At 50.1% G+C, this 15,000-nt stretch overlaps 1 protein-coding gene across 1 annotated transcript in view; it reads left to right on the top strand.

Moving 5' to 3' along the window:
• Positions 1-15,000, top strand: part of kif21b (kinesin family member 21B) — a gene marked incomplete at both ends in the record, with an annotated part of 83,600 nt that overhangs the window by 62,288 nt on the left and 6,312 nt on the right. The window contains 5 exons of the mRNA XM_084445755.1: positions 3,910-4,046; positions 4,316-4,496; positions 4,635-4,799; positions 5,621-5,738; positions 6,869-7,039. Of these exons, the coding sequence (XP_084301881.1) occupies positions 3,910-4,046; positions 4,316-4,496; positions 4,635-4,799; positions 5,621-5,738; positions 6,869-7,039 (772 nt within the window). The remainder of the gene's footprint in view (positions 1-3,909; positions 4,047-4,315; positions 4,497-4,634; positions 4,800-5,620; positions 5,739-6,868; positions 7,040-15,000) is intronic.

Here is a 15,000-nt window from a genome sequence, read left to right as displayed (position 1 = left end):
TCGCTGCTCTGGAGGGCCGTCACAGCGGACCTGGCTCCTCGTACTAAAGCCACCATGAGATACGCAAACCAACGTGTTGGTGTGGATGAACATAATCAAAACATGGAAGAAACATGAACAGGGGATAGAAAGAAAGAGAGGGGGGGAGATAGAGAGAGAGAGAACCAAGCAAGAAACAAGCAAACAAGCAAACAAGCAAACAAGCAAAACCAAAACAAAGTACTTGAGCCGGGCGGAGTGAGGAGTGAGCAGGAGTGACCAGCCTGGAGGGTGCTGGGTGTTATTGACGGTGTTGCTCACTTCAACACCCCTGCGGGGGCCGAACTAAGCTGATTATTAGATGCACCAGAAAAACTCCCCCCCCCCCCCCCTCTCTCTCTCTCTCTCTCTCTCTCTCTCTCTCTGTCTCTCTCTCTCTCTCCCTCCCTCCCTCTCGTGCTCTCACCATCGTCTTCTCTTTCCATTTCCCTCTCCGGGGGAAACATTAGAACCTCCATTAACAGGTGCTAATGCAGAGACAGGACCAGCCAGTGTGACAGGGTCCATTAGCAGCCATTCAAAAACTCCTAGAATGGGATTAATGTAGCGTTTTGTTCTTTTTATAGTTTTTAGTTATGTCATGTTTTGAATAAAGGTCCAACCACACCGAATTGGCTGAAATTGGATTATATATATATATATATATCTCAGGGATGACAACCAAGAACATCACTGATTGGTCAGAGTCCACGCAAACTCCAACCAGTGAGGGTGGATTGAGATCGGTCCGAGTGCCACGCCCTCCTCCGTCGCAGTAAGGTTCGTCCAAACCCCCCCCCCCTCCCCCCACTTAACTCACTTTATCCATGAATCACGCTGCAGGGTTGTCACATCTATACCTCCCTCCCAGAGCCTGCTCTGTCTACCACCGGCCCAGTTCCAATCCCACCGCTCCCTTGCTTTGGAATGGAATCGGGCCACAGTAGATGTAGGAGTCAAGATGTGACACACCCACTTCCCCCCTCAAACCCAGCCCCTTTGCCTCGGACTGAACCGGGATTGGCCCACGAGGCGAGCGACTACAACGCAAGCTCACTCTCGATTGGTGGAGATGCTGCATGGATGATGTCATAGGATGTGGTGGTGTTGTTGTTGTTGTTGTTGTTGTGTATTTTTGAGTTGCGGGCTGCTGTTGTGCTTCGATGCTGTGACCATCACCGTCATCATTATTTTAACCCCACCGTTTTAAATTCCGTGGAAGTTGGTTTGTGTTTGGTTGTGTGCGGACAGACATACATGCATGCGGCTTCCTCCTCTCTCCTCTTCACATCGCTGTGGAGAGCGGGTGACGCAGTTTTGACGGCCATCTTTGAACCATGGACATCCACAAAGGGTTGGCCTGGTGGGGGGGGGGGGGGGGGGGGGTGGCGGGGGACTTGTGTGTGCTTGTGTTAGTTTGCGTGTCTGTGTGTGAGCGTGAATGCTGCTGTTAGCGCAGGAGAAGGTCATGTTAGCGCATGAGAAGGTCATGTTAGCACAGGAGAAGGTCATGTTAGCGCATGAGAAGGTCATGTTAGCGCAGGAGAAGGTCATGTTAGCGCAGGAGAAGGTCATGTTAGCACAGGAGAAGGTCATGTTAGCGCATGAGAAGGTCATGTTAGCGCAGGAGAAGGTCATGTTAGCGCAGGTGAAGGTCATGTTAGCGCAGGATAAGGTCATGTTAGCGCATGAGAAGGTCATGTTAGCGCAGGAGAAGGTCATGTTAGCGCAGGAGAAGGTCATGTTAGCGCAGGAGAAGGTCATGTTAGCACAGGAGAAGGTCATGTTAGCGCAGGAGAAGGTCATGTTAGCGCAGGAGAAGGTCATGTTAGCGCAGGAGAAGGTCATGTTAGCGCAGGAGAAGATCATGTTGGCGCAGGAGAAGATCATGTTGGCGCAGGAGAAGGTCATGTTAGCGCAGGAGAAGGTCATGTTAGCGCATGAGAAGGTCATGTTAGCACAGGAGAAGGTCATGTTAGCGCAGGAGAAGGTCATGTTAGCACAGGAGAAGGTCATGTTAGTGCATGAGAAGGTCATGTTAGCGCATGAGAAGGTCATGTTAGCGCAGGAGAAGATCATGTTAGCGCAGGAGAAGATCATGTTGGCGCAGGAGAAGGTCATGTTAGCGCAGGAGAAGGTCATGTTAGCACAGGAGAAGGTCATGTTAGCGCAGGAGAAGGTCATGTTAGCGCAGGTGAAGGTCATGTTAGTGCATGAGAAGGTCATGTTAGCGCAGGAGAAGGTCATGTTAGCGCAGGAGAAGATCATGTTAGCGCAGGAGAAGATCATGTTGGCGCAGGAGAAGGTCATGTTAGCGCAGGAGAAGGTCATGTTAGCGCAGGAGAAGGTCATGTTAGCGCAGGAGAAGGTCATGTTAGCGCAGGAGAAGGTCATGTTAGTGACGGTGAAGTTTATTCAGTATAGAATCTATATGAATCAGGAAGAGGAGAACTACTGTAGCATCAAGGTCAAACCCTCCCTCCTTTATCTGTTTTATTTACATCTCTCTCTCTCTCGCTCTCTCCATCTCTCTCTCTTTCCCTCTCCCTCTTTCTCTCTCTCCATCTCTCTCTTTCTCTCTCTCTCTCTCTCTCTCTAGAGGGACTCATCCGTCCCGGTTTTGTGTTTAATCACCAGTTCCTTGTCCCCACACTTGCCTTTCTCCTCTCTCTCCTGCTCCTCTCTCTCTCTCTTCTCCTCTCTCTCCCTCTCTCCTGCTCTCTCTCTCCCCCTCTCTTCTCCTCTCTCTCTCTTCTCCTCTCTCTCCCTCTCTCCTGCTCTCTCTCTCCCCCTCTCTTCTCCTCTCTCTCCCTCTCTTCTGCTCTCTCTCCCTCTCTCCTGCTCTCTCTCTCCCCCTCTCTTCTCCTCTCTCTCCCTCTCTGCTGCTCTCTCTCCCTCTCTCCTGCTCTCTCTCTCCCCCTCTCTTCTCCTCTCTCTCCCTCTCTTCTGCTCTCTCTCCCTCTCTTCTGCTCTCTCTCTCCCCCTCTCTTCTCCTCTCTCTCCCTCTCTCCTGCTCTCTCTCTCTCTCTCTCTCTCCTCCCAGTGAGGTGTTCCAGTCACCCTAGTCTGATTAAGTCCTCCAGAGACCCATTTTCTTTTCATCCCTCCATCCAGAGGAAAAGAGGACGAGAGCAAAGTTTTTTTGGAGGGGGGAGGCTGTTTTCCCCGCCAGTGTTCCCTGAGGCGGTGGTCTAATTGAGCCCCCCGCCCCCAAAGAAGAGGAGGAGGAGGAGGGAGGGATGGAGGGAGGGAGGTAGAAGCACAGTTGGCCTTTGGGAAAACAACAGCTAGGATAACTGCTGCAGTGATTTAAAGCAATGTGTGTGTGTGTGTGTGTGTGTGTGTGTGTGTGTGCGCGTGTGTGTGTGCGTGTGCGTGTGTGTGTGCTGGTTTGCCAGTTGAAGATGCTCGGAGCTACACTCTCCAGTGTGACCCATTTTTACCAGCAGGGGGCATGGTAGAGCTGAGGAGTGTGTGTGTGGGGGGGGGGTCTCTGTGTCTGTGTGTGTGTGTGTGTGTGTGTGTGTGTGGGGGGGGGGGGGGGGGGTCTCTGTGTCAGTGTGTGTGTGTGTTTGTGTGTGTGGGGGGGGATCTCTGTCAGTTTGTGTGACAGGGTGGGTGTGTGTGTGTGGGGGATCTCTGTCAGTGTGTGTGTGTGTGTGTGTGTGTGTGTGTGTGTGTGTGGGGGGGGGGGGTCTCTGTGTCAGTGTGTGTGTGTGTGTGTGGGGGGGGGGGGGGATCTCTGTCAGTGTGAGTGTCAGTGTGTGTGTGTGTTTGTGTGTGTGGGGGGGATCTCTGTCAGTGTGTGTGACAGGGTGGGTGGGTGTGTGTGTGTGTGTGTGTGGGGGATCTCTGTCAGTGTGTGTGACGGGGTGTGTGTGTGTCCCTCAGGGGGGTGATCAGTCCCACGGGAGGCGTGAAGGGGGGCCGGACGGCGCCCCTGCAGTGTGTCGCCGTGGCGGACGGCCACTCCAAACCCGTCCTCTGCGTGGACGCCACGGACGAGCTGCTCTTCACCGGATCCAAAGGTACCTCGGACCGCGGCGCCGGCCGTGAGACCGGACTGGGGCGTGGGGGGGCGGGGCTAGTTTAGACGCCACCAGAGTGCGTCGTTCACGGCTCCAGGCGCAGATCAAGAATCGGTCAGATCAACGCTAGCAGGAAGAAACTTGGCCCTAGATTAGCTCGGATCCCGCTAACGACGTGGCGGCCATGACGCCCGGCCGTGAAGACGTACCGTAGGCGCAGGACCCGCCCCTGACCCCGTCCCCTGACCCTCCCCTCTGCCCCTCTGTAGACCGCACCTGCAAGATGTGGAACCTGGTGACGGGCCAGGAGATCGTCACTCTGAAGGGCCACCCCAACAACGTGGTCTCCGTCAAGTACTGCTCGTCCTCCTGCCTGGTCTTCTCCGTCTCCACCTCCTACATCAAGGTGTGGGACATCCGCGACTCCGCCAAGTGTGTCCGCACGCTCACGTGAGTACCCCGCCCCCCGTTGCCTCGCCCCCCCCCCTCCGCCACCTCTCTCTATCCAATCACGGTGCAGAGTTTGTCAAAGAGTCCACCCCTTCCCTCCGTCGGTGGACGCCATCACCCCATGCCGTCGCCCCGCAGGTCGTCGGGTCAGGTGGTGTCGGGCGACGTGTGCACGGGGACGACCACGCGCTCCATCACGCTGGCGCAGGGGGAGAACCAGATCAACCAGATCGCCCTCAACCCCTCAGGAACCGTTCTCTACGCCGCCGCAGGGAACACCGTACGCACCTGGGACCTCAACAGGTAACACACACACTCACACACACACACACACACACACACACTCACACACACTCACACACACTCACTCATACACACACACGCACTCATACACACTCATACACACACACACACACACACACACACTCACACACACTGACACACACTCACTCATACACACACACGCACTCATACACACTCATACACACTCACACACACTCACACATACACGCACTCACACATACACGCACTCACACACACACGCACTCACACACACACACACTCACACACATACTCACACAAGCAAATACACACACACACACACAGACACACACACACTCACACAGACACGCACACAGACACGCACACAGACACGCACTCATCACACACACACACACACACACACACACACACACACACACACACACACTCACACACACACAGACACGCATTCGCACATACACTCACACTCACACACACACACACACACACACACACACACGATCATTCACACACACACACACACACATACTCACACACGAGCAAACACACACACACACACACTGTATGACACATTTGACAGCAGGTTGGAACAGCTGGTTAAGGGTTTTGATCTCTTTCTGTCTATTCCTCCTCTGTTCCTCCCTCCCTCCATCCTCCTCTCGATCCCTCCCGCTCTCCCTCTCTCTCTCTCCCTCTCTCTCCCTCTCTCTCTCTCCCTCTCACTCCCTCTCTCTCTCTCTCTCCCTCTCTCTCTCTCTCTCTCTCTCCCTCTCTCTCTCTCTCTCTCTCTCTCTCTCTCTCCCTTCCCCTCCCTCTCTCTCTCTCTCTCTCTCTCTCTCCAGGATGCAGGCAGGGGGGAAGCTGACGGGTCACATTGGTTCAGTCATGTGTCTGACGGTGGGCCAGTCTCTGCTGGGAAGAGACCAGGTCATCACTGGCTCCAAGGACCACTACGTCAAGGTACACACACACACACACACATACACACACACACACACACACACACACACAGCTGTTGTTCTTCCCGGGGAAGGGCTGCCCGCACAGGGACCTGGCCATCACCATAGAAGACACAGTGGTGACGCTGACTGCGAGGAATTGGGGACCTGACCGGAACTGACCAACTGTCGTTCTTTGCACATGTCACATCCGTCACACGCTCCTGCAGATTCATGCTCTACTACATCGGGAGGATTCATCCAGGCCCTGGTCATCTCCCGCCTGGACTACTGCAACTCCCTCCTCACTGGGGCCCCGGGGTCAGCCATTAAACCCCTGGAACTTGTCCAGAAAGCTGCTTACCCACACAACTTCTCTTCCCTGTTCCCTACATTGGCTCCCTGTAGCGGCTTGCATCTAGTTTAAAGCTCTGGTACTAGCTACAGGGCAATGAAAGGAACAGCTCACTCCTACCTCCAGGCCATGGTCAAACCCCGCACCTGCTCCCGACCGCTACACTCTGCTACCTCGGGGCGACTGGTGGCCCCGTCACTCCGAGGCCTCTGCGGTCGATCGACACGGTCACGGCTCTTCTCTGTCCTAGCCCCGCAGTGGTGGGATGAACTGTCCACTGGCATAAAGATAGCAGAGTTGCTGTTGCTGCCCATCTTTGACCGCAGGCTCAAAACTCATCTCTTCAAGAAGTACTACCACGATCCTCCCTCTTTAGCACCTATTGTATTTTTAGTTTGCTATTCTTCACTTTGCCTTGAACACTAGATTATGCTCTTAGTCACTTATTTTAGAAAGAAGATGCACTTATGAGTTCTGGCTTTTCCTACGTTAAATACAATTGTTGTAAGTCGCTTTGGATAAAAGCGTCTGCTAAATGACTGTAATGTAGTATAAAGTAAACACACCTACATACACCGTACAAACACCTACACGCGCATGCACACACACACATTTTGTATTTTCCGAATGCACAAAGACTTCCATCCACCGTGACAGAGAGCAGATGTGATTGGCTGCGGCAGCCTCACACACACACACACACACACACGCGTGTTCCCAGCGTCCGGGGGAGAGTCGATACTCACCTGTGCCCGAACGACTGTTTGACCGTCGACTTCCTCTTCCTCCCCCGACAGGTGTTCGACGTGGCGGAGGGCGTGCAGGGAAACATAGGCCCCGCCCACAACTTTGAGCCGCCCCACTACGACGGCATCGAGTGCCTGGCCGTCCACGGAGGGGTGCTGTTCAGCGGGTCCAGAGACAACGGAGTCAAGAAGTGGGATCTGGAGCAGCAGGAGCTCATCCAGGTATGTGTGTGTGTGTGTGTGTGTGTGTGTGTGTGTGTACGTGACGTACCGTGTGTGAGAGTCTATGGGTACCGTGTGTGTGTGTGAGAGAGAGTCTGTGTGTGAGTATGTGTGTGAGTGTGTGTGTGCGTGTGCGTGAGTGAGTCTGTGCGTGTGTGTGTGTGTGAGGTAGTCTGTGTGTGTGTGTGAGAGAGTGAGTGAGTGTGTGTGTGTGAGAGTGTGTGTGTGTGAGTCTGTGTGTGTGTGAGTCTGTGTGTGTGTGAGTCTGTGTGTGAGTGAGTCTGTGTGTGTGTGTGTGTGTGTGTGTGTGTGTGTGTGTGTGTGCTGTGGAACACCGTGAGGGAGGGCAGGGTGGAGGTCTAGACAGGGAGCAGGGAAGCGCCTTGGTGCGTTTATTTAGGAAACATGGCAACCAGGGAAAAAGAAGGTCAAACGGAGCTGCTCAGCCGCGCTGACTCTGTCCCTGAGGGGTTCGTCTGCTCGGCTCCGGGGATCACAGCAGCAAATATACAATCACCTGGAACACACTGACTGCACTGACCTTATAGAAAACAAGAACTCAGACCTGGGGGGTGTTTCACAGAGCTGGCTAAGGCTGTGTGAACACTGCGGATATTGTATGTAGCGGATAAGTTACCCAGAGAGGATTTTGTGTTGAAAAAGAGATTTAAGTGTATTTCGTTTCCATAACAACATTCTTGACGCTACCCAAGTTCGATACATTGTAGGCTACCTTACGTTTTTTCTTGTAACCAACCGTTACATTATTTACTTGCACTTTGCAACTCTTTGGCTTTTACCGTCATGTCAAAAAGTAGAAAGATTGCTCTGGCTGTAGCCTATTTAGAGGCTGAAGAGGAGAGAGTTGGTCGGACTCGATGGGTTCACGATATCCTCCGTGCCTGCTAACCCACCTCCGTCGTGATCGGTCGTCTGATAAAAATACGCTCCACGTCATCGCGGATTTCTCAGAAAGTTGAACTATTTTCAACTTCAGGAATCCGCTCTGGCCAGCGCACAGCGCAAATGCTCAGCGCATTTCAATATCCGCCCACATTTGGATCTTTTCCCATAGCTTTGAATGGAAAATAAGCTGCCGAAATCCACAGCGCATTTTAAAAATACCCATAGTGTGCACGCAGCCTAACTGAGTAAGCCTGACTTTTGCAATTAGTAAAACCTGGAAACTCTTCAAATCTTGAACATGGACTGAAGTAAAAAAAAAAAAAAAAAAAAAGCTTTCTGGGTTTTCCTTTGTGCAGACGTCTGGCTGACTCGGGTAGCCAGCTTTGTGAAACAGCCCCCTGGAGACGTGGGCAGAAAAGAAGGTTCTCGTTAGCCAAAAATATCAACAACAAGTTTGAACAGCGAACCCAACTCTCCTCCTACTCACCGAGTCCCCTGGCTGCTGTCTGCTGTCTTCGCCGGGGCCTCCGGGAGCCGCGGCTCGTTAGCCGAACGGCGTCCGCTGCTTCTCCTGGGCGAGGGGCTGATGAGCTGAGCGGGTAGCGGCTGGGGGGGCACGGTTGCCATGACGACCGTGAATGGTCAGTATGATTTCGTGACCTGGCCACTCTGGTTCTGGAGCCTAGTGGCCCACAGGGCAGGAGCCCATCTCCTGACTCCTCAGCGTGAGGCAGCTTGATGTGCAAGTCCACCCCCTGGACATGACGCTAGTATGCCTCAGGGATTTACCCCCAATCCAGCCCTTGATGCTGAGTGCCAAGCAGGGAAGTATTGGGTAACATTTTTTAAATAGTTTTTGGTATGACTCGGCCGGGGATCGAACCCACAACCTCTCGATCTCAGGGGGGGGCACTCTAACCACAAGGCCACTGAGCTGGTTTTAACGGTGCACAAGATCACCCATTTACGTTTCGACAAGTGTCTTCTTCAGAGTGAATACAGCACGTGGGTTTGACAGCTCATATATACTCCTCACTTGATTGGAGCCTGTTGCTCATAGGCTAGATGACAGGGGGGAGGAGTGAGTCAAATTAGCCCATACCCTACCACATTAACACACACAATCAGCATATCTTCCACTAGACAAATACACAGTATGCTAAATCAAAATAGTCACCATACGATACACTAGAAAAGTCAACCATTGCCATCATATACTGTATGGAAACCTCATTATCACAATATAAATAGTCACATTATCACAATATTATTCAAATAACACTAACATAGAGGGCAGCACTAACATAGTGGTTAGTACTACTGTAACATAGTGGTTAGTACTACTGTAACATAGTGGTTAGTACTACTGTAACATAGTGGTTAGTACTAACATAGTGGTTAGTACTACTGTAACATAGTGGTTAGTACTACTGTAACATAGTGGTTAGTACTAACATAGTGGTTAGTACTAACATAGTGGTTAGTACTACTGTAACATAGTGGTTAGTACTACTGTAACATAGTCTATAAACAATACTTTGACTGTAGACAACTGTCTTCGCTCTCATTCTCCAGCTTTGAGCTGAACATGTTCGAGCTGGGTCGCTCTCTCCCTGTACTGTGTGCGGTGATATACCGTCCTCCGAAATACAACAAGCATTTCATCACTGACTTCTCTGACTTCCTGGCTGAAATAATGCCTAAATATGACCACTTTTTAATTCTGGGAGACATGAACATACATGTGTGCTGTCCCTCCAAGCCATTGGCTAGAGACTTTTTAAATCTTGTTGACTCATTTGATCTTGTGCAGTCGGTGACTGATCCCACACAAGAGCGCGGGCACACACTCGATCTTGTCCTATCTTATGGTCTATCCATTTTTAACATCGAAGTTTGTGGTGCATTTTTCTCACATCATATGCCTGTTTTATTTGATGTATCTCTCCCATGTGATATCGACAAACCATCTGCACCGGCCCGTCGCTGCCGTATGTTGAACCCTTCCACTGCTGTTCGCTTCTCGTCTGCGTTTACCAGCGCTACTCTACCCGGCCCAGTCAGCCCCGTGTGTGTTAACGCGGAGGAGTTAACCTCTCAGTTTGACTCCACCTGTCTGCAAATCCTGGACTCTGTCGCTCCTCTGAAAACCAGGCGCTCCAAACCTAAACCCGAGCCCTGGTTGAACGACAGCACACGGGAAGCGCGGCGAGAATGCAGGAGGGCTGAACGTCAGTGGAAAAAGGACAAGCTGCATGTATCTTTTGACATTCTGAGGGACAGCTGGCGTAGATATCAGCAAATTGTCAAAGTTGAAAAAACGAAACATTTGTCTGATATCATTTTAATCAACTGCCACAAGCCTCAGGTTCTGTTTAAAACTATTAATGACATTCTTGATGTCCCCCAGTCAGTCCGCCTTGAAGCTTCCTCTGAAACATGTGAGCTCTTTCTGCAGTTTTTTACTGATAAGGTAGCCAACATCAGAGCCAGCATCTCCACCCCAACACACGACCCCTCTATTTTTGTCACCTGCCTGGCTACTTTTAGCCAATTTGAGCCTGTGTCTCTTTCCCAGCTAGAGGAAATAATTTCCATTATGAAGCCCTCAGGCTCCCCCTTAGATGTCCTTCCCCCTCGGCTTGTCAAAGAGGCCAGCAGGGCTATAGGACCAGATGTCCAGAACATTATGAATCACAGCCTCGCAGGAGATGTACCAGTACATTTTAAACATGCTGTAGTGCAACCGCTGATCAAAAAGCCTAACCTGGACGCCTCTGTCCTTTCCAATTTCAGGCCAATCTCCAAGCTCCCGTTTCTTTCCAAAGTTCTGGAGAAAATTGTACTCGGTCAACTGATGTCGTTTTTGAACACACATGGTATTTTGGAAGTGTTCCAGTCTGGGTATAAAGCGCTGCACAGTACAGAGACTGCACTCCTAAGGATTTTTAATGATATATTTCGGGCTACGGACTCTGGTGACTCTCTTTTTCTTGTACTGTTGGATCTTACTGCCGCTTTCGACACAGTGGATCACAATATTCTGCTCTCCCGCCTGGAGCACTGGGTTGGCATCAAAGGTTCAGCTCTGGAGTTTTTCAGGTCATACCTCTCAGAGAGAAGCTTTTGTGTTAGCCTGGGCGACGCTGTATCCGCCACTGCATCTCTCCCTAGCGGGGTGCCCCAGGGCTCAATTCTTGGACCAATTTTATTTATGTTGTATCTACTCCCCCTAGGATCTATTTTCAGGAAACATGGAGTCTCCTTCCACTGTTATGCAGATGATTGTCAAATCTACCTGCCCTTGAAACAAAACAACCCTGACTCTTTAAAACTGTTGTTGGCATGCCTGGAAGATGTCAAAGCATGGTTAGCTTTAAACGTTTTATGTTTTAATGACAGTAAAACCGAAGTCATGGTGTTTGGTCCCAGCAATGCCCATGTGTTTCCTCCTGCTGATCTAGGCCCTTTTAAACATTTTGTGAAGCCAACTGCCACTAATTTAGGGGTGAAAATTGACTGTGACCTAAAGATGGACAAACAAATTAATGCCGTAGTAGGAAAGAGTTTTTTCCAGCTCAGGAGGCTGTCCAAGGTCAAACCTTTTTTATCACGCTGTGTTTTTGAACATGTAATACATGCTTTTATGACTTCTCGTCTCGATTACTGCAATGCTTTGTATGTTGGTGTCAGTCAGGCCTCTCTCTCTCGCCTGCAGTTAGTCCAGAGCGCTGCCGCTCGCCTGCTAACTGGTACACGTAAGCAAGAGCACATTACCCCGGTACTGGCTTCGCTCCACTGGCTTCCTGTGCGTTTTAGGATTGATTTTAAAATCTTGCTGTTTACTTTTAAGTGCCTAAATGGCTTGGCACCCATCTACCTCTCAGAACTGCTGGAACCCTATGCTCCTTCAAGGTCCCTCAGGTCCTCTGATCAGCTTCTCCTGGTTGTCCCCAAATCCAGGCTGAAGCTCAGGGGGGATCGGGCTTTCGCAGTGGCAGCCCCTAAGCTCTGGAACGAGCTACCCCTGCATGTTAGACAGGCCCCCACTCTGCAGGTGTTTAAATCACGCCTCAAAACTCACTTATATTCTTTGGCGTTTTCCTGACATGGCCTAAGAGACTTGTCCTTTTTCATGTGACATACTGCATATGTTTTACTATGTGTTCTTTGTGTATTATTGTTGTTTGACTTGTACAGCACTTTGGTCAACTTTGTTGTTTTTAAATGTGCTCTATAAATAAAATGGTATGGTATGGTATGGTATAGTGGTTAATACTAACATAGTGGTTAGTACTACTGTAACATAGTGGTCAGTACTAACATAGTGGTTAGTACTACTGTAACATAGTGGTTAGTACTAACATAGAGGTTAGTACTAACATTGTGGTTAGTACTACTGTAACATAGTGGTTAGTACTACTGTAACATAGTGGTTAGTACTAACATAGTGGTTAGTACTAACATAGTGGTTATTACTACTGTAACATAGTGGTTAGTACTACTGTAACATAGTGGTTAGTACTACTGTAACATAGTGGTTAGCACTCACACAGTGGTCCATGTCGTTATTGGGTATTGCAGCTTTGTGTTCATTCTGACTTCATGTGCTCGTTCTGTTTGTCCTACATAAACTCGACCATGTAGGACAAGCAAAAGCAAAACGAGCTGTTAAAAGTGTGAGTATCAGAACAACGCTGGGGCATTGAGAAGACTGCCCTCCCCCACAGCTGCAGACATCATAAATAGACTACTCAGAAGAGAGACTTCCTGGATACATTCATTAAACTCAGTGGAGCCCCTAGGTTTGAACGGGGAAAACAATCTTATTTAGGATGATTGTATATTTGCTGGTGTATTTGGATACTATTGTGGTAATGCCACTCTATTTATATATTGTGATAATTTGGTTTACATATATGATGATAACGGTTGATTTTGTAGTATTTGTATAACTACAATTTTGATTTAGCCTACCTGTGTATTTGTACAGTATAGTGTGTAAGATATGCAGATTTTGTGCCAATAGACAAACATTTTCCAAGAGCTTGCTCGATCGTCTCGTTGAAAGAGGTCAGGGAACACTTTTTACAGCTCACTTTTTTGGCCCCTGAGTGAAACTGTTTTTTTTTTACTTCCCTCGCAAATATGTAGGGGTGGGACCAATGCCCACCCTCCCATTGCTCTCTGTAAAGCGCATTGTGTTGCCTCTGTGTATGAAATGTGCTATACAAATGAACTTTGATTTGATTATGTGGTAGGGTATGGGCTAATTTGACTGACTCCTCCCTCTTGTCATCTAGCCTATGAGCAACAGGCTCCTCCCAAGTGAGGAGTATATAGGAGTTTTCTTACAGATGATCTGGGTGCTCCAGTCTTCTCTTCTTTAAGAAACTGCTGGTCCTTAACTGAGGCCACCAGTCCTAATCTCCTCAAGAAGGTTGTAGCACGTGAACTTTCACTAACTTGGTGTGACGAACGTAGCTTTGACCTTATTTGGTGGACGGTTCGCGGTTTATAAGACAGGCAGGACAATCACTGACTTGTTTTTTAGTCATGTATTTGCATACACGCGTGCACACACACACGCACACACACACACACACACACACACACACACACACACACACACTCTGCCTGCACCTGCGTAGTCTGACAGCTCATTCTGAAAAGGGCAGCATTAATAATTGTATTGAACAGTATGCAGTAGGAACGTTAAGGGAAGGAAACAGAGAAAACAGAATCATCTCTCACACACACACACACACACACACACACACACACACACACACACACACACACACACACTCACGGGCTAATGCTCTGACTGTCGGCTATTACTAAAGTCGATTTTCCACAGCACTACCTCAACTCGACTCAACACTTTAGTTTTTTCCACTGGCTTTGCAGTAGGAGGGTGCTTAGGCCACGCCCCCCTGCATCAATGCCAACGGGAGCTTCAGAATTCACCAGAAGGTTCATGCTCGTTTGAACATGTACTTAATGGGCGAAACAGTGAGAAACTGGTACTGTAGGCTGTTTTTTTTGTAGCTCGCTCACTCGGTTGGTTGGTATTGGTCCACAAAAATGAAGTCAACGACGCAAATTCAGGCGAGGCACGTACGTCACGGCCGGGGTAGTCAGCAGAGGTTAATCGTCACGCATGACGCCAGCACCAGCTGACTGTAGCTGTCATAGCATTGGTCAGCTCACTAGAGCGCATGTATTTAAGCTGTCAAAACATGTCATTGTTCGCGCTTGCATTACTGCTGGTTGTGCATTGCATGCTCGCCCCACCTCCTCCCCTGCTCCTCCTGCGTATGCCGATGTCATCTGTTGTCATCGTTGCTCTCTGTCCGGGGTAGGTTTGTCAGGTATTCCACTAGCGTCGGCTAGTGGATGCCAGAGTAGCCGCTAGCTGGTCTCTGTGGCTCTCCGTGGTGACCGTGGGCCGAAACGTCTCCGAATGGCCATCCAGCAGTCCCTCCGGTCGCCATGGAGGCAGAGACACTAGGCTGTATCTCCCTCGGAACCCACGAAGCGTCGGCCCGTGGAGGCCAGGGACTATAATGTACAGCAGTCCCCCTGTGGCTCTCTTTGACGGTCTTAGTGGGCTGAGTTACCTCCGAGCGTCTTCCCGATCGCGGCCCACTCTGATCGTCATTGAGGCAGGGGGCTAGATGCCGTTCCCCCTTCCTGGCTCTCTGGGCCAAGCGGCCCAGAGGGGGGGAACACCTAGATTGCCTCCCCCTGCTAACGCGCTTTCCAGGTCGGTGGAAGGCAGGGGGCCCCCCGGACAGAGCACACCGCCAAAATTCATATGCTATGTATTATGCCGCATGTATAATAAATGTTCAAATTTGACAAAAGTGATCTCGACTGAAATGTCCACAAAAGTGCAATGTGGCACCACAGCTGCTACTAATCCACTAATTAGAGAAGAGAAAATCCAGCCAGATGGAAAATGCTTGAAGCCTTACCTGCTCAACAGCTCGTAACGTAACTGTACGTGGACTACTCGTTTGAGATCTGGTGTCCAGATCGTCTTGTGTTAT

Source organism: Borostomias antarcticus (genome assembly GCF_949987555.1).
Source record: "Borostomias antarcticus genome assembly, chromosome: 11".
Taxonomy (NCBI): Eukaryota; Metazoa; Chordata; class Actinopteri; order Stomiiformes; family Stomiidae; genus Borostomias; species Borostomias antarcticus.
This window is presented reverse-complemented; position numbering and strand designations above follow the sequence as displayed.